Source organism: Ochotona princeps, chromosome X, assembly GCF_030435755.1.
Source record: "Ochotona princeps isolate mOchPri1 chromosome X, mOchPri1.hap1, whole genome shotgun sequence".
Lineage (NCBI taxonomy): Eukaryota > Metazoa > Chordata > Mammalia > Lagomorpha > Ochotonidae > Ochotona > Ochotona princeps.
In genome coordinates, this window is record NC_080865.1 from 52,443,426 (window position 1) to 52,469,730 (window position 26,305).

General features: G+C 36.5%; 1 protein-coding gene across 2 annotated transcripts in view; it reads right to left on the reverse strand.

Annotated features, from left to right (window-relative positions):
• Window positions 1-26,305, reverse strand: part of CHM (CHM Rab escort protein) — a 200,922-nt gene that overhangs the window by 23,789 nt on the left and 150,828 nt on the right. For both annotated transcript variants that reach the window (XR_009244599.1, XM_058659249.1), the window contains exons 10-12: window positions 16,083-16,187; window positions 15,638-15,701; window positions 9,911-10,007 (exon numbers count right to left, since the gene is read on the reverse strand). Coding sequence is in view for 1 of the 2 variants with exons in the window: in XM_058659249.1 (XP_058515232.1) it covers window positions 9,911-10,007; window positions 15,638-15,701; window positions 16,083-16,187 (266 nt within the window). In the remaining variant the exon portion in view is untranslated. The remainder of the gene's footprint in view (window positions 1-9,910; window positions 10,008-15,637; window positions 15,702-16,082; window positions 16,188-26,305) is intronic.

Consider the following 26,305-nt stretch of genomic DNA (forward strand, 5'->3'; position numbering starts at 1 on the left):
TATCCAAAAGAATTAAAAGCAGGCTCTTGAACGAAGATCTGCATTTCCATATTTACTGCAGCACTGTCACAGCCAAGATATGTAAGCAAACTGAGTACTGGTTACAGATGAATAGAAAATGCATAAAATAATGAACTATCAGTCTTAACAGAGAAAAAAATACTATCCCTCATGACAACACAAGACAAAATTGGAGGCCTTCAGCTTAAGTGAATTAAGGTAGGCACAGCAAGACAAATACTGTATGAGCTTGGATATAGAATCTAAAAAAGCCAATCTCACAGAAATGGAGTTCAAAGGTAATTTCCAGATAGGAGGGAAGAAGAGGAGGGATGTTACAAGGGGAAATCTTGATTTAGGATTCAAAGTTTCAATTGCACTGGAACAGTGAGTTTAGTGATCTATTTTACTACATGGTGATCACAGTTAATAATTCTATCTCAAAACTATTAAAAGAATATTTTTCTAACATCCTCATCACAAAACCTGGATAAATTGGTAAGATGATGGATATGCTTATCAGAAGGATTGAGTCTTTCTTACAATGTATACACAGACCAAAACACCACATTACACCCCATAAATACATATAGTAGTAAATTTCAAAGCCTATGGCAAAAAGCAGTAAAATAAAAAGTGTAACCAAAGCATAAAGATTTAAATTCTTACTATAAAATTCCCATCTTTTCTGTAAAAGATATGTACATCTACAGGTAACCTGGTCATGAATAACAGATTTTAAAATGCACTTTTCTGTTAAACAACCAAACTCCATCATCAAAACTCACATGATTTACTCTCTATAAATTTCATTTTATTACCCGTGAGGAATGGGGATAAGTTACAAAGTCTCATGGTATATATTCTGATTATGTTTGATTTACTCAGGTATAACTGCATTAGTTACAGTGGTTGCCAACATTTGTCAAATGATTCTTCCAACGAGAAGAACGATGGGCTTAGTTCATGACTTCAACATTATAGCTTCAATTTTCAGAGCAAGTCAAAGTGCTTGGTTCCACTCAGTTGGCAATGCCAATTACATGCCTATCACTTACTCAATGGGACTGAAGTCTAGTAATTGTTTGAAGGGAAAACAAGCCACCAATAAAATCCATTTAGATTTCACATCTTTAGAACTTATACATTTAAAATTTATTACTTTCATATGTTACCTTTTTAAGTTCTATAAAACCACATGCAACTGTGTGGGTGATCCTTAACAGTTCAAGATAACTAAATAGACAAAATCTACAACATAGCTAACTTATATACACACAGGACATTTAGACAAAAAAGTAAAGTTTTCCTTAAAGAGATTTGATCAAATTCTTCTTTAGATTTGTTTTTTTCCAAGAATGATTAATACAAAAATTCATACATCCTTCCTCCAAAACATAGGCTCTTATGCCACAAGTGACCCAATTCAGTATTTCTGGCTCGGAGTGTTTAACTTGTGAAATAATAGAATCATGTTTCTAAGCAATTCTGTGAGGAATCCATTGTGTATTCTTTAAAGCCTGTTTTATTTTGTTCAGTAAATGCTTTATTCAAAAGGTTCAGAAGAAATGACAATACAGTTAAAATGATTTTAGACATAACTGGGGAAAGAGAATGATTATGTAACATTCTGAACTAAGTAATTTGCCTATAATCAGGGAGCTTCAAAAAGGAAAACAGGTTTGGGTATATAAAATAAACACATGGCATATTTACTTTTCTTTTTTTTTATGACTTGAAATAGGAAAAAACGAGAGAAGAAAAGGGTGGTTTACAGCCTCCTGTGATAATATCAGACCGGTTCTTTTCAGAAGACAGACCAAGAACAGAACAACTTGCAACTAGTTGTGACATCAATGGCATTCAATTAGGGCAGCAGCAGGAAACCACACCATTAAAGACCTTTAATGTCAAAATTACAAATTGCTTCTGAATGTCTGTGAAAAGGCCCAAAGCATAAGAACAGGAAGGGGGAGGGGAGAGCCAAACTTTAATTAATGAAAGCAAGTGAATGATAAAAATGTCACTTTCTATCACAGTTATGTTTCCTAAATTCTGTCATATATTTGGTCAACATTAACTGAAATGTAACTATTAAACAGGACTTCTAAAATAATGCATGTCATTAAAGGAAGAATGCATAAAAGATTTAAAAATAATCATGAAGCTTTTACTCTGGAACAAAGCAAATTATAAATAATAAATTTAAATTTATAATTTTCATTCTATCTTCCTGGTGTAAGCCTTACTATGGAGACCAAAGAACCAAAATCAGTCCTTCTGCTTATACTACCAGTTTTAAGAAACTGATTAAACCATGGATCAGGGAGTATTTTTATCAAGAATTAAATAAGAGCTGAAACTGGAGAGGGATTTAGAAGAAAGAATTTCTGAGGAAAGGATTTAGTAGCCATTGTACTTAATATCATAACAGACATTATTAAATATATGCAGGAGTAGTGGCTTTTTCAATACATGCAAAATCTGGGATGTGATTTGCATGGAATCTTTCAACATCATTGAGACTATTTTCTAATAAGCATTAGAAATTTCTAATGAAAACATCAAGTTGAGAAATTAAGAAACTTGTCCAAAGTCAAAAAACCAATCAGAGCTAATTCTTCAGAATCCCAGCAATATTCTTCCCACTCTATCAATATCATTAAACTAGAAACTGATGGATCAGCTACACACAAAAAAGAGCCCCCTGGAAAAAACAAAAAACTTTAGTAAACATGCATGAAAATACAACTTGTATCCCATAAAAATATATGATTGCATGCCAACAAAAAAAATCCGAAAAAAAAATAAAAAGAAACAAGATTTTGCATGCAGTTTAGTTTCATTTACCAGTTAAGCATAATGCACTTCCTGAAGCACTTGGGACAGAAACGGTAAGCAGTAGTACTGTTTCTCATATTGGACAAGAAATGTAAAGCTGCACTTTTGCTCTGAGAAGCAGTATAACATGACTGTTAAAGTGGAGGCTGTAGAGTCAGGTTGCCAGTGTTCAAACTGGGTTTCTACCTTACAGTAATTTTCTGACTTTATGAAAATTATTTACCTTTTCCATGCTTAAGTCTCCTAATACCTGTTGCCTATTAATAATATTAAAATGGAATAATAACCTAGAGGAAAGTACCACTGTTCTACCTAATCAAAGGAGCAAAAACCTGACTATACAAATACATCAGGGAAAGGCTTGAGAATGGTTGTAGTATTTCAACTGGGATGTGAGGGTAAAGAGGCAAGGCTGGCTGGCAAGGCTGCTCAAGGCCAAGGAACAGTATGTACACAGGCATAAAGGGGAGACAAAACATAATAATATTAAAAACAACATTGTATATTATTCCAAATATATTAGTGATGTACAATTATGATTAATACCATTAGTAGTAATTATCGTTTCTTTTAAGATTTATTTGTTTTTATTGGAAAGTCAGATATACAAAGAGGAGAGACAGAGAAGATCTTCTGTCTGATGATTCACTCCCCAAGCGGCCACAACAGTTGGATCTTAGCCAATCCAAAGCCAGGAGCCTGTAGCTACATCTAGGTCTCCCATGCGGGTATAGGAACCCAAGACTTTGGGCTGTCTTTGACTACTTTCCCAGGTCACAAGCAGGGAGCTGGATGGGAGGAGGGGCTGCCGGGACTGGAACCAGCACCCATATGGGATCCTTGCATATGCAAGGCGAGGAATTTAGGCACTAGGCTATTGTGCTGGGCCCCAATAATTATCATTTATTTGAATGTTATCTGCTAGGTAATGCATTAAGCGCCTTATAAACACTGAATCCTAGCCTTCATTCACTTATATCACTATACACAGCATATGGTAGGAACTCAATAAACATTTGTTCAGTGATTCTTCTTCAGAATGTAAGGATATGTTTTCCTTACTGTCTTACAGAAAAAAGCATATGGTTCTGAGGATGCACAATGTTTACGATTTACAGTCAGAAAAAGTATACAATGGAAGCATCATTATTCTTTTTAAAGTTCCTTTCCACATCAGTAAATGATCAATCCTAAATCAGAAGAAACTGTGTTTAAATTGATGCTCTGCCATTTACAAAAGTTATGTGATCTTAGCAGTAAAATGCAACTTCCCAAGCCTTCCTTACCTAATCTATAATATAAATGAAGTTAACAATGCCTACTTCATAAGGTGACATCATGAACTGAGTAAAATAATTATTGGGAAGTGGCTAGTCCATCGCTGGGCTCTAGGTAACCTTCCATGACAACTATCAATACTACAATATTTCAAAGACAAATATCGTTAAGGCCTTGAGCAAGCAATCTGCTCGTCTCTCTGGCTCAGTCTTCTTTAGAACAGGCTTAAATAAGGACCTAAAATTCCCATCACTTGGGTGACTGATACTCACTGTGCACAACACAGTGAGAACCTAAGATAGTTTGTCTTACCACAGTCTGTTTTAACACAGATGCCAAGGGAGACTTAATCTCCAAGACACAATCACCTATGTTTGAACAATGCAGAGATGTTCTTCCTCCACTACTCCGCCACAGAATATAGCACTCTCAGAAATTTCATCATGTGAGAGAAGTTCTTTGATCCATTCTGCAGTGATTCTATAAATATAACTGATGAATAAATATAACTGCTGTAAGAATATCACAAAGGGCCTGCAGAGAGGCACAGCCTGCAAGACACTAGCATCTCACATTGGCACCAGTACAACCCGGTAGGTCCGCCTGCAATCCAGCTCCCTGCTAATGCTCCTGGGAAAGCAGCAGGAGATGGCTCAAGTCCTTGAATCCCTGCCTCCACTTGGCAGACTTGGAAGAAGGTCCTGGTTCCTGGCTCTGGCCTGGTCCAACCCTGGTCATTGTGGCCTTTCAGAGAGCAGCATTGGAGAGATATTCTCTACATCTGTGTATTCCTTTCTCTGTGTAACATTGCCTTTTTTCAAATAAATCTCAAAAGAAGAAAGTCATTGAAACTAAGACATAGCTGCCAAATATATCTTAGTGTTTTCATCTAAGAATATATTAGAAATCAAGTAATGTCAATCACCCAGGAGATATTTGTGTGTATGTGTATATATATGTACACACACACACCCACACTATATATATAAAAGAAACTGCTTATATTTTTAAATTATATTATAAAGTATAAAAGATTATAAAAGTATTACTAATAAAAGAAAATGTGAATTCCACAGTATCACTTCATGATACACAACAATAGAACATACAAGGTACGCTCTGTCCTTGTAACTGGTAAGAAGACTTCTCTAAATTAGCTGACTTGAAGAAACTTGGACTACAATATATACACACACACGAATGAATGAATGAATGAATGAATAAATGAAGCAAGAAAAAAATCCTGATTATAAGAAAGGAGCAACATGAGAAATGGTTAGCTTACTTAGAAATAGTACTCGCAGGACAATTTGGAAATTTTAGGAAGTACTTAACAAGGCAGGGTAATTTAACAGAAATGAAGGAGGTCTTCCCCACATCAGAGTTTCTATGATGACATGAAACGGACATTCCCAATCCTCTGGCACTGATGTAGTTTTGAAGCTCGGAGTGGTCTCCTCCCTTTCCCTGACTCCCCCACTCCAGCTACAGAAGAAAAGAGTGCAAAATGAAAATTGAAAATATTCGTCCCACCTACCTTACCCTATGCCTCAACCCTACCCATCCTAATCGACGGTCCTCATGGGCATGCACCCTTGTCAACTACATAAACAATATCAAAACTAAAATTAAAATAAGCGAATGAGGAAGAAAATGAGAAAAACGTAAGAATCTCAAAACAAACATTTAAAACTGAGTTCAACTAATCAAAACAGTAAGACATCTGTGATAGTATGTCAAATTTTGATCGCACCATAATATTGGTCTTTAATGTGATCCTTAATCCTTCAGGCATAAATTACAGAAAAAGTAGACACTCAAAGTTAATAAATAAAAAAAGCCTAAAAGTTATCTGTATTACAACTATTCAGAAATGGTCTCTGCTGCTACTCTTATGGCATAAAATCTTCGCAATCAATTTCCATAGATGCCCCTATATATGCAAATACAGCCCCAGCTCTTGTGCTCGTTACCATGAGCCTAGCAAAGGATTTTCTAAGTTTCCCTACCAGGCCTGCTCCGAGCCCCTAGTCTCATGTGTGAGGTTAGGTGCTTTGGCCCAGCCTGACAGGGTCTGCACCTAGTCCCAGCATTTACCAGAAGGTACTGTGGTCTAGCCTAACTAGCACACACCCATTCTGGCTCTCACTGGTGGGTGTTACAGCCTAGCTAGTTCATCTCAGACCCATTCTGGCTTTCATGAGTGCCAATCGGTGTTACAGCTTTGTTCAGCTCTGGCTTTCATACTCATCAGTGAGAGCCACAACTTAGCAGAGGCCTCCCTAAAGTTCTCCTTATTGGGTCTGCTGACATCCCTGGATCTTATGCTTGTAGCAGGTGCTTCAATCCAACCCAGCATGGCCAGCCCCCAGTCTTGGCACTTGCCAGCAAATGCTGTAGCCAGGCATGGCCTGGCCTGACCCCATTCCCAACTCACCAGCGGATGCTACAGCCTAGCCTAGTGCAGTCTACTCTCCATTCTGGCTCTCGTGCATGCCAGTGGGTGTCACGTTCATAAATTCATCAAAAGTTTCACAGAAAACATTATTCTTTCAAAAAAAATCTGCTTTCCCATGAAATTTTTCATGTACTGGAATACACTTAATTTATACTACCTTACTTTATTGTGCTGTGCTTTTTGTTTTAGTTTATTAACTTATTTTATTGTTTTTCTCAGTGACCTGGGGGGGGGTTCATGGGATCAAAAGTTGTTTATTCTTGCTTTACTTCCAGGAGAAACAGTAATTCTTTGTTAGCTATAGTTTTAAAAAAATGTTTAATGAGTCGAGAAATGTAACTGTAACACATAAGACTAAGTGCTGATGCCTTTAAAATTTGCATTTATTTTTTAAGTCAGCAAGAAAAAGTATGAAGAAAAAACTTGCTTAGAATCTATCACTGGCTTGTAAGGGGGAGGGGAGGAACATTGACAAATTCAGTCAAAAACCTTAAAACTGCAGATGCTTTGGGATGCCCATTTCTAGAAAGACTTAAGGTGCTTTTCTCAATTTTTCCTGAAAACAATTATAAATATTGGATATAATACATAATGAACATGACAAGACTCAGAAAGGTAGAAAGAAGAAAATGGACGGACTATGCAGAGACCTAGGAACCAAACAAAATAGCAAAAATTGCTGGTCTGTCTGTTGTTTATGCCAGCTGGAAGCCAAGGAAACTGGCAACACAGAAACACCAATGAGCTCAGATTTTTAGTAGTGCCAACAAAAACCTGCTCTCACTAGTTAAGTTTCAAGAAAGGGGCAGCCTAGCTGGACAGAATCTTTTGAGGTGAGAATTGCCCTACTCCAGGCAAATGCTATGGAAAACAGGATTTACTGGTTTAAATGTTTAAAATGTCATAGCCACAGTCATTGGAATTAAACATGCAAAGTACTTTTGCTCTATAAAAATAATTTTTATAAATTATACAACATTCTATTTTTGCAGAAGTACTTGTGCATGCTCATAGGAAAAAGGACATAGAATCCTACAGACTAACTATCATCTCTATAGTTAACTTGGTTGTTCTATTAAATATTTTCCAAATTTCCAATATTAAACATGAACTATCAGATTTGGGATGCAAAAATATAGCATACAGAAAAATAATTTATAAAATATGTTCAAAAACACTTTCACAAAGTGTAGCTTGTTCTATAAGATGCTAACACAAAGATACGAAAAAAAAAAAGGTCTACTCTTGATAGGAGAAAATAGAAACTGTCACAGTAAGGATTTATCAAAAAAAGAACATCCTGAGCTATTTTTGCAAAGGAAATTTAAGATCACAGAAATGTTGAGTGAGTTTTCTGCACTTTTCTAGCTAACTTTCAGCTCGCTACTTTTCTCCATCTAACTATAGCTTTCTATGTTTTAGTGGTAGCCCCATTCTTTGCTATTTTACTCTTCCTTTCCTTGCAAAATTAGTCTTGTGAGTCTTAGAATTCTTTTAACAGTTTAAAATATCAATATAAGTTTACACAATGTTTCTGGCTAATGATATTTCCCTCCTGTGAATCTCTAGAATCCACTCGTTCTTGGTTCCTCTCTCATATGACAATTTCCACAGTTTCCCTCTTATCACCGCTTTCGTTCAACTACAATGTGCGTCCCTTAAGGTCAAATTGTATACCACAAAATGCCTTCAACTGTATGTTGTACTCAATTAAAAATCATCTGATTCCATTTGATAAGCAATTGAGTATTTCAAACCAGACATCTCAGTTTCTGACTTGTAGTTACTTACAGTACAAACTTTAGGTACAGATTCCAGCAATGTATAATAAGTACTTATGGATTCCTGCTGACAGATTTTTAAGAAATATATTGTAGGGCCTGGCGTGATAGTCTAGCAACTAAAGTCCTTGCCTTGCATGCACTGGGATCCCATATGGGTGCCAGTTCTAAATCTGGTGGCCCCACTTCCCATCCAGCTCCCTGCATGCAGCCTGGGAAATCAGTCAAGAATGGCCCAAAGCCTTGGGACCCTGCACCCATGTGGGAGACTCAGACAAAGCTCCAGGCCTCTGGCTTTCGACTGGCACAGTTCAAGCCATTGTGGCTGCTTGGGAAGTGAATCATTGAATCCTCTCTGTTTTTCTAACATATTGGTCACTCAATACCATGTCAATTAACTTCATGATGTTGTAAATTGTTGTTGAAGTTGTGTAGTGGCTTTTCGCTGGAGGTGATGATATTCTGTCAGCTCTACTTTCAGACCAGGGATGGTTTCCCCATGAAACTGTTGAATTTTTCTGACAATAAGATGCTGGACTCTATTCATGGCCCATGCCCGCAATGAAGGAATCGTGACTGGTTATGAATTGCACTACTGTAACAATATGGAGGAATTCAATATTGGGGAAGGGTTTGGGGAGGGGTTGGGGAAATCGCAGAGCCTATGAAACTGTGTCATAAAATGAAATAAAAAAAAAAAGATCTTCCTCTGTCTCGCCTCCTCTCTGTTTATCGGACTTTCCACTAAAAACAATTTTTTTTAAAAAAAAGAAATATATTGTAGAAGGCATGACATTCAATGATACTACAGACAGACAACTGCAAGAGAATGGACAAAGTAGTCTTAAACTCTCGTCTCACAAACTAAATAAATAAATCAGGAACCTATACATGGGGGGAAAAATTCAGTAATTGCATTTAGAAGTCAAAGGTAATTACCTGGGTCTGAATCTGTGTCCCTCACAACTCATATGCTGAAATTGAATCCCCTGTATAATAGCATTAGAACTTGCAGGCTTTGGGAGGATTCGGTCATAAAAGTGCTGACTTTATAAAAGAGGCCTGACTGAAGGCACTTGCTCCTCCTGTCTCTATGAGGGGCTCTATTTCAACTGCTGAATCTCCTGGTGCCATGTTCCTGGGTTTCCCAACTTCCAGAAATGTGAGAGATTACTATTGTTTAGAAATTATATAATCAAAGGTATTTTGTTACTACAGCCTAAACAGACTAAGATAAAAAGCAAGAAAACTTTGATGTACAGAAATTAACATTGTGAAAGTAAGTTTCAAACAAGCTTAAGAAAAATTATAAGACTTGGAAAGCAACAGACATTCTTTCACTAGAGAACTAAAAAACTGTCTGCAAAGATAGAGCCACAGAAATGTTTGAAGCCAAGGGAAGGTATGGAATGACTTACTAAATGACCATACAATGCAGGAAAAGTCTGTATTGGAAAATCTCTGCAAATCCAACCTTGAAAAATGGAACAGCTGTCCCTTTGACTCTCTAAATAGACACAGAAGATAAATAACCAGAGTCTACTCTGCTTACAGGTGCCTTTCATGCATGTCATCGTTGAAGAACATAACTCAATGACCCGAACAGCAGAAGTTCCTGGTTCCTCTGCTGGTACTGTCAAAATGGAAATCTAAAAAGCAGAAACAGAATATCAGACATAGCTGTTAGATTTCATTGTCATTCTTCTATCACTAGAGTGCTAACTTCCAAGCGGAGCAAATTTTTTCAAACATCCTTTGATGTGTGAAAAAAAACTTTGTCCTCTAAGGATTTAATTTTGAAAGGAAATTTGAAACATGTAACACACATGTATCTTGATATCCAATTTTGCACTACTTATATAGACTATGTTCAGTTATAAATATTTCAAATATTAACATTGATTAAATCATTCACTTAATATTTCAAAGGATGCAATCATGATGTTAGCTTTGAAATATATGGACACTCTTGTATGAAATCCAATAAGATTATATCAATGTGATAACTCTTAATGGCTAAAAATAGCATTTATAGAGCCCTAAAAATTAAAGATGGTACTAATCCCAGTTACTGAAACAAGCAAAATAAATATAAACTAAGGCATTCCTAAATGAATGGTTTCAAATTAATAAGGACTCCATTAATGAATTCTGAAAATCACAATCAAATGTAAAATCATTACTAAATCCTGTTAATTGAAGTACAATCTTCTAAACTAATCACAAAAAACAAACTACATGGCTTTATATTTAAAAAGGTTTTAAATGACTTTCAGATTAATGCTTGCTATAGTTTAAATGTCTAGTACCAATCCTCAATAAATTCTTCATCATGAAGAAATTATATTTTCTCATATAGGAAATACTTGCTAAAATAGAAAGGTCCAGTTACACTTTTGCTTATGCCTAGGTTTTGGGAACGTTACATTGATAAGCCACAGAGGAAAAGCCTACAGCTAATTATAAAAATAAATTATTTTATAATCACTACTACCCTACCTATATGTGCCATGTTGGGCCTCAAAAGGTCTCAAAAGCTCCACCTTTCTCTGAACCCTCTTTACCACTGTTCATGGGAGAAAATGTTGCAGGTTAGCATTAAAAAGAATGATACTACCAAGACACTGAATGTCTTAGAATGATTAAATAATTAGGACCGAAGAGATGACCATAATTTTACACCAATATTTAGAACATTTTCTATAGCTATCAATTTTTAACAAGATACAATCAGTAACCTCCTATCAGATTTCCTGATTCATCTGAAATCTGAGAAGGTAACTGTCCGAGACCTCACTGAGATTATAAAATTCATTTAAAAAATTGCCTGAAACCTCTAATACTAATTCTATTACCTTTACCTGGACTTTCACTTATTCTTTGCTTCTCTAGGTCTCATCATTCTATCAATGCTTTAAAACTTTGAGAGAGTGAGGATAAGAGAGAATAAATAAAAATAAATCTCATAAGAAACAAAGGCAGGTTGGATGCGCAAAAAAGGATCAGTCTGATGGCTGGGTGAATAGGTTAAGGCGGTAAGGGGGCAAGGCAACCAGTTATAAGGCAGAAAGGATGAGTCCCATAGATAGAATAGTAAGGATAAGGATTAAGAGAGAAAGCAGAATGAAGCAACTTTCAGGAACTGAAGACTCATGAGAAGTCACAGAGGGATAAAGAAGTTGTTAAAAGGCAATCAGCCCTTGGTCATGGAGGTAGGGAATGCTGAGTAAAGAGATGTTTTGTGAAGGAAGAGTTCAATTTGATAGACGTTCAACAGCAAGCTGACAGGTGACCCAGACATGCGTAGGAGATTTATGTAAAAAAGATTTATGCAAAAGTTAAAAGTACAAGAAAACATTAGGTAAATGTATACAGAGTAAGACATACTGTGAGCTCAAGTTAGAAACCTGGGGACTTCTAACACACAAGGTCAAACACTAGGGAGAAGAACGCACAAAACAAGCAAAGAAAAAGCAAGCGGAATCATGAGGGGCATCAGGAAAGCATAGTGTCATGGAAGCTAAAAAAAGTACAGTTTCAAAAGAAAGGAAATAAAGTCATTGTCAAATGTACTACTAAGCCCTGGTGACAGAAGCAAAATAATAATAATTAAGATTATTTTAAATTGCCTTTGGGCATAACTACAGTACATTTATTATTAATGAGGTTAACAGGAGCAATTGCATGAATGTGAGGGTAGCAGTAGGGTTGGTGCGGTTTAGAAGTGAATGACAGGGAAGGAGTTGGAGGCATCAAGTATAGATACTGTCTTAGTAACATTAATAAAAGGACAGAAGAAATTAGATGCTTACCTGGAGATGGAAACAGAATCAAGGAGAATTTTTTACTTTAATTTGTGTTTTTGCATATAATGCTAGATTGCATATATAAGCTTAAAGGAACATTTGAGATGTTGTAAGATGCTAACGATCAGGAAAGCAAGTAGGTAATAAAGAGTGTGTCTGCCAAACATACTTATGAGAGGGGCTGGCTTTAGACAAAGTGGAGAGAGCTCCCTCAATTTTCCTTGGGCTGGTGAACATAAATTGTTGGTGGCAAAGCAGGAAGTCAGGGCTCATTGTGCATGGTGGGTGGTCTCACTTTTTTTTTAAGGAAAAATGGATGGGGAGAGGGGCCAGGAATGAGAAGAGTGGGTAAAATAGTAAAGACTTGGACTAGGCACTGAGTGAAAAGAGAAAGCTGAATGAGATAGCAGAAGAGCTAATAGGTGCTAAGTGATGAGGAGTCAAATGAGGTTAGTGTACAGGACTTTATAGCAGGCAATTCTCTGGTAGTGTGGTGGTTTTGTCTTGCAGCCATCATTGACACAGATGCAGACTATGGTCTGATCAAGGCGACCCTGTCGCCTCTGTGGGTGTAAGGACTTGGTCTTATGCAAATAGAGGGACTGAAGGAAAGGCAATTTGCATGAGGTCTATGTAAGAAAAAGAAAGAGCACAAAAGGGAAATGATAAACTGAAAAAAAAGGAGGGAAAGTAATTGTAGGTGGGGATAACAGAATGAAAGAGTTAGGACGGAGATCTGGCTACTGTAGGACTATGACCTTCACACTAAACTGGACCTTGCCCAGCAATATGACCGTAAGATAGATAACTCTCCAACCATTTAGTGATTAATTTATAAATTTCATTGAACTTTGAGTACACCTCTATTCTCAGCAGGTGATCTCCGACTTGTAATTTAAACAATAAAAGGAAATCTACGAAAATGGGTCTTGAAAATCTGCAAATGCTCTCTGGTTTCAATGTCTCACATTCTAAGCAAGGGCAATGCTTTTGCCTGTTCTCTGAATCTCATCCTCCTGGGACTTTGCTTGCACCTTGGTCCATCCATCATCCCAACAGTTGAATTATATACTAATTTTATAAAGTGCAGAAAAACCCTCTTAATTTATACATGTCTCTTAGGGGACCATCCCATTTTCTTATTCTTCACAGCTTAGATTTTTCACTCTGACCCACTTCACAATGCTCATGGTTTATTGGGAGGTACAGAAATGTTAACCAGTAGATATGATACAACACAATAAGTGATAGGACAGCTACTATACTGCACAATGCAAACAATTATCACATTTCAGTGCAGTTACTGTTAAGGTGTCTCTATCCATATCTTTCAGATTGCAAGTTACTTGTGGGCAGAGCTGTCATTATGGTTCTACACCAGTTCTTCAGAACTCAGAACTCTCACTGTCTGGCAGATAAAATCCATTCTGTGGTGAATGATTAAATGAAAGAAAACAGTTGCTATCTCAATATTTTTCAACTTAATAATGGTGTAAAAGAAGACATACCCATAGAATTCCATTTTTAATTTTGATCTTTTCCCAGGATAGTGATATGCATTACAATACTATCTTGCAAAGCAAGTTGGTGGCAAAAAAACACAGCCTTCAATTAATTAGTCCTATAACCACAGGGTGAAACATCCAAAGCCCTAAGAAAGTCATGCGTTGCTACAGAGTTGTTTTGTAGGTCAGGTGTACTAAATAATGAAATTTTACTCATGATATTTTCAACCTACAGTGGCTTTCCTGAGATATTACTCCACCACGTCAAGGATAACCTGTATTGATTCTTATACATATAACAAATATCTTTGAGAGTTTTTTTTTCTTTTGGTATATAGTGTTTATTACAAAAAGTCTTCAATTGATTTTATTCCCACAAATGTTTTATTCATTCAATAGAAACCTACCAAAACACATAGTTGAAGAGAATATGTTAAGTAGCATATAGATCTGGACAGTCACACCTATTTAGTAAGCTTTTTAAAATATGGTAAAAATAAAAAAGAGGTATATATAATCGTAGACTTCGGGTGGTCAGACTGAGGAAAACAGAGACATGAAGACATTTTTCTGGAATTGGGGGATAAGGAGAAATATGGCACTAAAATCAAAAATATTGGTGAGCAAATATCAGAGCCGAAAACATACTTTGAAATTCATTCCAGCCAGGCCTAAGAATAGGCTTTGCAGGATTACTATAGGAATGGCTACTTATGGTAGCCTTTTTCTCTAAGATTTTCAAAGGATTCTGTGTGGACTATCTTTTCCTTCCTTTAACAGCTTTGAAAAACTAGAGATAAGTCTAATTTTTTTAGAATAAATTTGTTCTGAGATGTTATTGTCCTACTAGATGGAACTCCTTAAGATATGAAGGCATTTTCATTATTGCAATTAAGGATTTTTTTTTAAAACGCATCAAAAAGTATTACTCTGATGGCTTAACAGTTCTATCCATCAATATTGATATACAGATATCAATTAGATTAAGAATATTGCAAAAAAAGTACAGGACTCAATCAGATATTATCTTACACTTTTTGGATGTTTATCACACAAAAAAGTTAACAGATAGCAAGTGGTAATGAGTCTGTGGCATAAAAGAAATCCTTAAACACTGTTGGTGGACTAGAAAACTGGTATAGCAATTATAGAAAACAGTATAGAGTTTCTACAAAAAAAGGCCAAAGGAGAACTGCCATTTGCTCCAGCAAGTATGCTTTTGGGTATACATCCAAAGAAAATGAAATCAGTATCTCAAAACAGAAATATATATTTCCTTGTTCATTTAATAATACTAACTGCAGACAAAATTTGGAACCAAGGTGAGTGTTCACTTATAGACGAATATGTAAAAAAAATTATCTATGTGCATGTGTGCATGTACATCAATGCCTCAAAAATGTTCATGTGGAATATTAATCCGTTTTAAAATATAAAAAAGTCTCGTCATTTGTGACAACACAGATGAACCCAGGAACCAGACAGACACAGAAAACTACCACATGAACTCATATGTAGAATCACAAAAGTTCACTAAAACAGATCACAGAATGGTAGTTGTCAGGGACTGGGGCTTGGATGAAATGGGAGATTTTCAAACTTTAAGTTCAGAGATCTAATGTATAACAAGAGGATTATACTTAATAATACCATAACATATGCTTAAAAGTGATTAACAGAGTAGATCTTAGCCCATTATGTCCCACTGTCCTATACATAATATCTATAAAAAATTGAGCAATAAAAACATCATTTAACTGCAATAAATACCATGTTGTTTGTATATTAATGGAAAACTTCAGCATTAATGGGTTAAGTGTTCTTGGAAAAAAAAACTATTTGAAGAGATGGATATCATCATCTTCTTGACTACAGTAATCATATTACTATTGTGACAGTACTATCAAAACATTCGTTCTACCTTAATATACACAACCTTCTATTTTAAGAAAAAAGGACTGAATTTACCTGCTGATCTGAATCTGTTTTTAGTACAGATCTATCTGTAATCAGGACTGCCCGGGAGATCTGCCTGTAATGCACAAATAGTAAAGCAATGATTCAGACTCACGGATAAGTTTCACTTATAGTTATAAAGCCACCAGAAGGCACGTGTCCAAGATTTAAATGTCACCTCCCCAACCCCAGTCAAATCCTGCTTTAATCTTTTCTTGGCTCATGAAAGAAGGATGCGTTACCCAGAGACAAACCCCAGCTGAAGCACAGAAGTTGAAATTATACTAGGCTCCCCAGAAACCCCGGCCCTGTAAGCAAATAGTGGTAAGATAATAAAAATATCTGGTTTGGCATATATTTGTATGTTATTCAAAGAACAGAAACACACAAAAACTGCCACAGTGAAATTTTCCTTAGTTCTACCACCTTTTGGCTAGTAAATGGAGGGGCATCTTACCTGTATTGTACACGTGCGCAAATGTTCTCAGAAAGGTAACTGTCTTCCACCAGGAAATGCTTACAGTTTATTCTCTGACCAAACTGATCAATGACTGCTTTACATCTATAAAGAAGACAAGTATAGCAGAAACATTCACCTCAATAAATAACTTAAAATATAAACATAATCAGTTACCCACTTAGAATGTAAAGACAAAATTTAAAAGTTGTAATACAATTCTAAATGTTCTGATATCAAACTGGCACTGAATTATAGATTATCCATTTATTATTCTGAAGTCTTTATGAAATGCATGTGAAACAACAAATATTTATTTTGAATCTCATTAATTATGAATAAAGTTTAAACAAGTATTATAGAATAATTATGAGTTTTCTTAATGTTCGGAGGCTTTTCTTTTGTTTAAGCAAAAAAGTTCGCATGTGCTCACTTCCTCTTTCCCTTAGCAGTGCAGAAAAAAGAGAGAGAAAAGTTGATTAAGTATCTTGTTATATCATTCACAGCCTGGAAAAGTCACTAAAGGGTTTTTATTTTTCTGTTAAGCGTTGCTTTCTCTTTTGTTCAAGAATAGCTATCTGGTCACACGCTTGATAATGTTTCAAACAGAAAAAAAAAAAGATAGAGCTTCTTTTAATATCTGTTTCCACTTTACTTCAAAGGATGATCATAGAAATATTTCTTTCAAGTGCTGTTTCCAAATAAGGAAAACACTTATGAACGGACATTATCAGGTCTCTGTCATCTGATATGTGTTGGGACAATGAATCATATAGAACCCTCCATTGACCTTCTTTCAATGTGTCTAGATAAAAGGATGAAAATTAGAATCCATCTCCTTGCAATGCCACAAGTTATAAATGTACTTTATAGGGCTCATTATCCAAACTAATGGACTAAGGGCGACATCCTTGAAATGGACTTACTAGCACCGACAAAGACAGTATGCAATATTTCAGGACTATATGCAAATGACTGTGTTTGCTACAGCTTTTTATTATGGAAATATCGATTTCCTTTTGTCACTGCTTCTCCTTTTGGGACCAGAGTTACTTTAGTAGAAACACACTTGCTTCTCATAAAACAAGTAATTTGAAATTCACATTATTTAAAAAATATATTGGTCTAAATTAAAATATGTTCAATGGTTCTAAAAATAAGCCAAATACATGAGAGTTACCAGGTATAAGAGTATGAAAAATGAGTAATAACCAACAGAGAAGAAATTGCTGGTTTTTAAAGGTAGATTACAATATACACTGGTGTTTTTTATTTATTTTTTTAAAGATTTTATTTATTTTTTTTTATTACAAAGTCAGATATACACAGAGGAGGAGAGACAGAGAGGAAGATCTTCCGTCCGATGATTCACTCCCCAAGTGAGCTGCAACGGGCCGGTACGCGCCGATCCGAAGCCGGGAACCTGGAACCTCTTCCGGGTCTCCCACATGGGTGCAGTGTCCCAATGCATTGGGCCATCCTCAACTGCTTTCCCAGGCCACAGGCAGGGAGCTGGATGGGAAGTGGAGCTACCGGGATTAGAACCGGCGCCCATATGGGATCCCGGGGTGTTCAAGGCGAGGACTTTAGCCGCTAGGCCATGCCGCCGGGCCCCTACGCTGGTGTTTTTTTAATAAATGGTATATTATTGCTGTTAGGATAGATCATGATGTCTAGCAATGATCTATGAACACAATATGTATTTTAAATAACTAGCCACATTTTACTATATGGTTAACATTTTAAATTTTACACGATTTTTCTCATCTGCAACTTCTTTCATTTCTGTTTCTATCCATGTTTTCTCATAATTCATCAAATCTAGAGCTCTTCCTTTCTGGAATTCTAAAATAATATTTACATTCTTGTTTTCTTAAATGACTTAAAATTGAAAAGATAAGCTATTCCTCCAGTCTCTTGTTTATAAACATTCATGTACAATTTTAAGCATAATATAGTACAGAGCAATTAAGAAAATTGCTGATCCGACACTCAATATTGACTCCTATTTGTTCTGTGAGTATGGACAAGCCTTGTTCTGACCTGTAATTCTACAACTACACAAAGACAAGATGGAATAATTTGGGCATTAAAACAAGTTCCATATCTTGATGGAGGGTTGTGTTTGAACTTTGTAAATTTAAAAATTTTCACCATGAAATATTACAACAAAATTTATGGAATATAATGTAGATCTTGCTCTGAATATATCTGCAAAGACTTCCAACTTAAATATATTACATATTTAATTCTTACCCTCAAGGTGTGGAGATCTCCTTGCTGTGCAGGATTTCAAACACTAATAGGGATGTTTTAGTGTTAACTATAAATTTGGTGTCAGGTAGGTCTTGGTTTCAGAAGTTCTGGTATTAGAAAGAAGTCCTGGGGATCAACTAAAGTCTAGTGGTTAAACCTCCCTATCCTCTATCAGAGTGCCTGGGCTACTTGCCCAGCTCTATCTCCTGATTCCCAACTAATGCAGATCTGGGGAAAATAGATTAAGGCTCAAGCAAATTGGATTTCTCTCAACCATGTGCGAGTCTTGCCTTGCATTTCCAGTTTCAACCAGGCTCAGCTCTGGCCACTCCAGGAACAACCTAGAGGACAGTAATCTGCATGTTCACACAGTTTCTCTCAAGCAAGTGTCAAAAGTTGTTATTTTGTTTTGTTAAAGCATGGAGCTTTGGCGATTAACGAGCTCAACTATGGAAGGACAAGTTACTAGCAAGTATTTCTATTTAAGCTACAGCTTGATGAAACACTGATTCCCAAATGAGGAGGAGGAGGAAAAGGAAGCAAATCAGAATCACACCTGGGGGACTTTTTCAAATTATAAGTACCCCTGGAGATTCTGATAAGCTCCCAATTCCCAGGAAACAATCAAACATATTACCGTTGAAGCCTCTGTTTTCACTTGGTAGTATAAGGTAAAGGCTACTGGTACAGAGAAAACATTATTTCTGCAGAAAAGGGCATGATGGTCTCATATGCCCAGTGTCAGTCGGGTAGATGGTAACAACATGACTCACCTGATAGCCTCACTTGCACTCAGTGCTCTCAAGTGCCAAGTCTCTAGACCTAAGCAAAGCTGGTCCAGCTAAGACATGCTTAAGCACGTGGTAAGATTCATTTTACCCCTCACATACTTGACTTACTGTCATATACTCAGTCTAATTGGGAGAACAATAAAGAAAGGAATATTGATTTGAGATCAAACTTGGTCTTTATACTAAAAGATTAATATAAAAATTAGATGACATTCAAGTAATGGAAAACAGCAAAATGAAACAGTGTGGCCACAGACATTAAAACATCTTCCTGCCCACCCCCATTTAACCCGAGGAAGCCATTAAAGATTAACTGTATTGAGGATTTAGCTGAGGGCCTTGCTGAGCTTCATAAATACTGAAATGAAGAAGAACATGATAGGTGTTCCTGTGTACAGGGATGGAATGATCAAGCTGATCATAAGAATCACTGAAGCCAGACAGAACATTGCGAGAACTAAGCTTTCTAAATCAACAAATCACAATAGTTATTCAGTTCTTGGTTCAATGATATGAGGGCATAAACAGAAAAATGACAACAAAGAACATGACACTTAGCAAAATAAAAGTCAGTATCTGGAATTTGGTCTAGAAGAGGAAAAAACATAACAGCTGTCTAACGCCTAAAATGCAGTTAAAATACTAACTGTATGGGTTAAGAAAGCAGAAGCCACGTGTGCAATAATTAAAACAGAAAAAAAATAAGAAATTAGAAGATTATCAATCACTGAGGGAAACAAAACAATTCTCCCTATTCATTATGCCTTTCCATGCTTTCACAAACACACTAAACAAAGTGCCACCTCTGCTTCCGACTCATTTTTCTTGTGTGAAACTCTATTCAATAATTTCAAACACCATTAATAGGTAGATAACTCCAAATCTGTTTTTCTACTCTGACCTCTTGCAGGGTCTAATTTACAGTCTTAATTATTACATGCAAAAGTCTGGAAAAAGGAATATTATGACAAAAGCTATGCACAGAACTCAAAAAGTTGTTGTACCAAAAGAATCTTCATTTTTCCTTATGTTTTGTGATTAATCTTTACATTTCTAGACAGATTCCAGTACTTCTTTTACAAAAATTTAATATCAAAGAAAAATTATATATATATACATATATATATGAAGTACAACATGATGATCTGATACAGGTACATACTATGCAATTATTCTCTTTAATGATTATCAGTCAAATTAACACATTCATCACCACCCATAATTACAGTTATTTGTATATATGTTGGGGAAAGGGACACTTGTAATCTACTCTTACTAAATTTTAAGTGAACAATACATTATTATTAACAAAGCCCTTTCACGAACTCCCATGCATTAAGACATATTTACCTATATAATTCTTCATTTGCTTCCCTCCCTGGAATTCCTATTTCAGATGATAGCATAACCAGGAGTTACAGCGTCCATGCCTGAAATTCGTCTTTTCACATCTAATCCACTACTATGCACTGATTCTGCTTTAAAAGTATTTCTCGGAATCAGTGTCTTTTCCCCATCTCCACAGAAACTGCCCTCAACACTTACCATATGTAATAAGACAATAGCCTGCTAGCAAGTCAACAATTCACTATGGAATAACAACCACATGTCAAACACTGTTCTAATGGTCAAGATAAAATGTGTTGCCCTAAAAGAAGTACTGGGTATTTTTGAAGAATTGGATATAGGCAAGTATAAAAGAATGTGAAATTTGAAATCTAATGATAAGAGGTAAGGGGAGGGTATTACACAGTACGAAGCAGAGGCACCTGGTAGGTTAGAGTAGAGAGCCGGAGTATCAAGGACAGCTCTGTGGAGGAAGTGACACACTCACTGCTTCTAAATGATCCAAAGACAAATACCGCAAAGTCTTATATGAGGAAGGCTTAAAACAATATTGTCAATCTGCACTTAGAATAGTGATTTCCAAAGGTTGAGACATTGGAGAGCCTGGATGAAGGGTATAAAACAAAGCTAGAGAGAAGTAACATGTTCTAAAGTACACTACCTACAGTTCACAATAATGTATACACACTAAACAAAGAAAGGAGCAAACAGATTAAAAAATAAATAAAGCATAAGGAAATGAAACACAAGTTGCCTGGCTACATCAGTATTTGCTATGTGTATGAGATGAAATGTTATATTGCAGCCTATGGAAATGTTCGACTATTATGTATTAATTAAGTCTTTTAAATAGCAATTTTTAAATGAAGATCAAATACACTAAACAAGTAAGAACATCTGTTACAGAAAAAAATAGCATTTTCAGGGCGACAAAGGCAAGTAAGAGAGGAGAATGTACAGATGCCCAAGAACAGTTCAATATTATTTAATGATAAAATGGGGGAAGATGTTGAAAAGTAAAAAGGGGTCCAACTGCAGGGCCTCACATGTTGTGTATAAGCATTGTAAGGCTTTGCTCTACAGTGATATAAAGCCACTGTGACCTGTTACATAGTAAGACAGGACTGAGAAAAAAAGGATCTACATTCTGAATAGCTCTCACTATAGAATTATCCTATTTGTTCTGAAATGCTGTATAGATAAGCTCCATGACAACAAAGGACAGTCTTGTTCTCTTGCTGTATCTTCAGGGCCTCACACAGAAAAAAAACTACACTTGTTGCATCACTGGGTTAATGGATGGGTGGATGATAAAGTGGACAATATAAGGGATTGAAAAAAGATACAGAATATCTGATTTGAAGTAAAGAATTTCTTGGCCTCATAATGCTTCTTCCAAATCACTGCCAGAATTACTAATTGAAAAGTAACAATTCTAATCTTGTTTAAAACTACCACTGATGGCAGACCAAATGCATTAATAAGAGTCTTCAGAATAGGCCTCCGTCTACTGGAGGTTGAAGTTTTCTAAATGCCTTAATGATTGCAGCTAGCTAACTCTTGTGCTGAACTCATGCTTTGTGTAACAAATGATTCTATTTCTTTAAATATTTAGTTAATACTCCAAATAACGTTATGAATGAAGTAGGTGATGTTAATTACCGCACTTTCTACATAACAAAACTGGGGTGTTTCGGCCGGCTAGGCCAGTAACGTGGACAAGGCGAAGGATCTGGGGATGAGGTGCCAACACGGAGACCAGAGATGGTGGAAGTCTCTCTCTCAGGCCTCTCTCCGAGGCCTGCTTTTATTGCCTCCTCTCTTGACCTTTCACCTCTTTCCTCCACACCCTCATTACCAGAATATTGGATACAGCTGAGTTCGATTAGACCAGGTGCTTTCAGCCCCAAGCCCATTCCCTGTAGTGCTCAGCTTAACCAGTGCTAACCAACTCCTTAGCCCACAACACTGGGGCACAAAGAAAAACTATAGGCTCAAATTAACACAGCTAGTAAGCAGTAAAGACAGGATCCAAATCCAGTCCATTGCCCTTAACAGCTTGCACGTTCTAATGTACTCTCATTGCACATAAGGGCATGGTCCATATTTTATAAATCTTTGTCTAAATTATGTATCAGAATTGGCATTGACTAAATATCCAGAATATAATCACTGCTATTTAGCAACTGGTATATAGGAAAATCAGAAGATCAGCAATGGCAAATATATGAAGAGTCAGCTACTCTACACCTGGTCTCCTGACATAAGAAAATAATTAGCTCCAAGACAACAGTCATAGCAGGAAAATCTATTAAGTGGGACAGCTGAAGTACACACAGAACAGTAGCTGAAGTAATTAAATTAGTACTATTGTTTACAGAGATATCTGGCTTCAGATCACCCTTACCCAACCTTAAGGTCAAACACCATAATACTAAAAATATTATGACGAAATCTAATTTAACAGGAGTTTTGTCGGGTCAGCATAGCTGCAAAGAAAAGAGCATTCAGTGTTTCCACAGTTAACAGCAGTGCAGTATTAAAATTTAGTGAGAAGGTACAGAAAAAAACAAGCAGATATACATATCTGCATCCATATGAATTAGGCAAACAGAGCAACAGTGACACGAGAATATGCAATGTGGATCTCAGGAATAGGGAATTAAAGAAGAACATTATCTAGTTGAAAATAGGTACACATTTCCTTACATATTGCATATACCATGATATTATGTGACGTCTCAAAGTCCTGTTTCTTTTCTCAAAGTTCCTATAGTGCTTTGATGTGCAATCAGCACATAAAATGCATTTAAGCTCTTATCATTTTCCTAAATGGAAGGTGAAAAGAAACATGCAGGAAGGTTGTAATCAGTCTTTAATCGTAATTCATTCATTCATTCAACTCAAAATTATTGGTTCTAGGAAATTGTCTAAAACACTGTCTTTTATTACAGAGAATTTTCCAACCAATCACATCAAACAAGGAAGCCTGACGACTGTCTTGACGTACACTGTCACATCAAGAAATAGAGTTAGAACTCCCAGCTGAACCCTGAGCAGTCCTAACTGTTCTAAAGGGGAAAAAGGATGCCAAGTGTTCTTTATAAAATAGGACAAAAACAGCAAAAGTAAAAATGCAATGGTATTTTAAGGATAATTAGAATAGCCTCCACAAGCATAAATATGTTAGGATATGCCCAATTACAAGATCAAGTTTTCCCCCAAAGAACTACCCCTCCTCTTATATTGATGAAATTTCTACCATCACTAGAATTTCTCACTTTATTTCCAAAAACAAAGCAACTTTTGAAAAATGCACATTAACCTGAACCAATTTCACTCAGTGCCAGCTTTAGATATTGATTCAGAAAGCCATTTTGACTAGATATACTTAATTAAAAGCAAAATTAATATACATTTTATAATTATAACAAGACCTATAAAGTTACAACTTTCTGGGTTTTCACGATTTATTTCATTTATTTGAGAGGCAGAGTAATAGAGAGAGGGGACAGAGAGCAAGAAGTTTAAGTATTGCTTATTTCTCAAGCAAAACTGCAATATCACCTAAGGAATGCAGGGCTGTGAAAGCAACAGAGGATAGCACAAAGCCTTGGGAGCTGACACCCACAGGGGAGACTCAGAACAAGCTCATGGCTCTTGGCTTCAGAAAGGCTCAGCTCTGGCTGTTGCAGCCCCTTGGAGGGTGAACCAACAGATGGAAGATCTTTCTCTGTCTCTCCTTCTCTCTGTAAATCTGCCTTTCCAATAAAAAATAAATACATCTTTGCAGTAAAAAAAAAAAAAAAGGGGGGGGAGAAAAAGAATGTAAAAGAAGTGTAAAGAATAATGTAGCTATCAAAGATTCCAAATACAAATGAAGTTTTAAAATTACTGCTATGGAAAAAAACGATGCTTGGAAGAAATTCCACAATGAGAGAATCACACAGAATTTAAAATGATTTTTTAATCATTAAAAACTTTAAAAACAAGATGGTCAAGGATACATGGCTTGTTGGAAAACTGGAGATCTAGTATTATAATAAAAAGCTTTGTTTTTTGGCTTTGTCATTAGAACTGGAATTGCATAGGATGTGAGGATAGCTTCCATTTGGGCAGGCATTTAAAGATAATGTACATCTAACTGCAAAGAAAAGATAAGCATTTTCTAAAAACTTGTAGTAACTCAAGAAAAATCAGAACTCGAGAGAAACACAGATTATTGTGGAGTCTGTATAGTTCATTTTTTAAATAAACAATTTGGGCCACAGAAAAGGATTTTCTCATGGCAACCATAACGAATGGAATTCTAAACCTTTTCTCTTTTCATGGTTATTTAATCTCTATACATGACATATAAGTAAAAAAAGTTATGCTTGAAATCTTTCTATAAGAATGGAAAAAATACTTAAGTTGAAGTCGTCTGCCGGCTATTTAAGATGCGTATTTGGGGTCCACTGAAGTAGCCTAATGGCTAAATTCCTCACTTTGCATCCGCCAGGATCCCATATGTGCACTGGTTCTAATCTTAGCAGCCCTGTTTCCCATCCAGCTCCCTGCTTGTGGCCTGGGAAAGCAGTTGAGGACAGCTTAAAGCCTTGGGACCCTGCACCCATGTGGGAGACCTGGAAGAGGTTCCTGGCTCCTGGCTTCAGACTGGCTTAGTTCCAGCCCTTGTGACCAAGTGGGGAATGAACCAGCAGATGGAAGATCTTCTTCTCTGTCTCTCCTCCTTTCTCTATATCCGACTTTCCAATAAAAATCAATAAATCTTCAAAAAAAAAAAGATGCATACTTGATGATACATCTGGTAAGGTTGTCTTTTTAATGATTTTTAAAAATTTTTTATTTTTGAGAGTCAGAATTAGACACACACACACACAGAGAAAGAAATCTTTCATTTCCTGGTTCATGCCAAAAATGGCTGCAAAAGCTGGAACTAGGCCAGTCTAACGTGGGAGCCCAGAGTTTCTTCCAGGGCTCCCACCAGGAGCAGGGACCCAAACACTTGTGCCAACTTCTGCTCTTTTCCCAGGTACATTAACAGGGAGCTAGATTAGAAGTGAGACAGCCAGGGCACAAACCAGCACTTATGTAGGATGTTGGCCCTAAAAGAGAAGACTTAATCTGCTATACCATGGTGCTTGCCCCTGCTAGGTTCATTTTGATAAAGCCTTAGATGGACCTGCCAGTTCAGCACGGAACACAATACCCTTAAAATGTCAGATTTAACTTACAGCTCAGTGTTTCTCAGTGTCACCAAAGGAAGGTCTATACCACATTCATTTGCAGTGTTTCTTTCAAAATGTTATATATTTTAAATATATATATGTGTGTGTGTGTATATATATATATTTTTTTTTCTTTGAAAGGCTTACAGAGAAAGGGAAAGACAGAGGATCTTCTGATGGCTCACTCCCAATTTGGCCACAACAGCTAGAGCTAGGCCAGATCCAAGCCAGAAGCTGCAGCTGGGTGTCCCACATGGGTGGTCCATTGTTCGTTGCCTTTCCTAGGCCATTTACAAAGAGCTGGATCAGATGGGAAACAATTGGCACAGGAACTGCTGCCCATATGGGATGTCAGAATCACAAGGTGGAAGTGTTACTATGCAATGCAGGCCCCATCCACAGTGTTTCTTGAACTGTACATTTTCTTGGGGTCAGCACTGTAGCACAGTGAGCTAAGCTGGTACCAGCAATACTGACATCCTATATCAGGGTACAGGTCCAAACCCTGGCTTCTCTCTTCTGATCCATCTCCCTGCTGACCATCAGAAAAGGTACTAGAGAATGGCCCAGATACTTACACCATGCCATCTACAAGGGA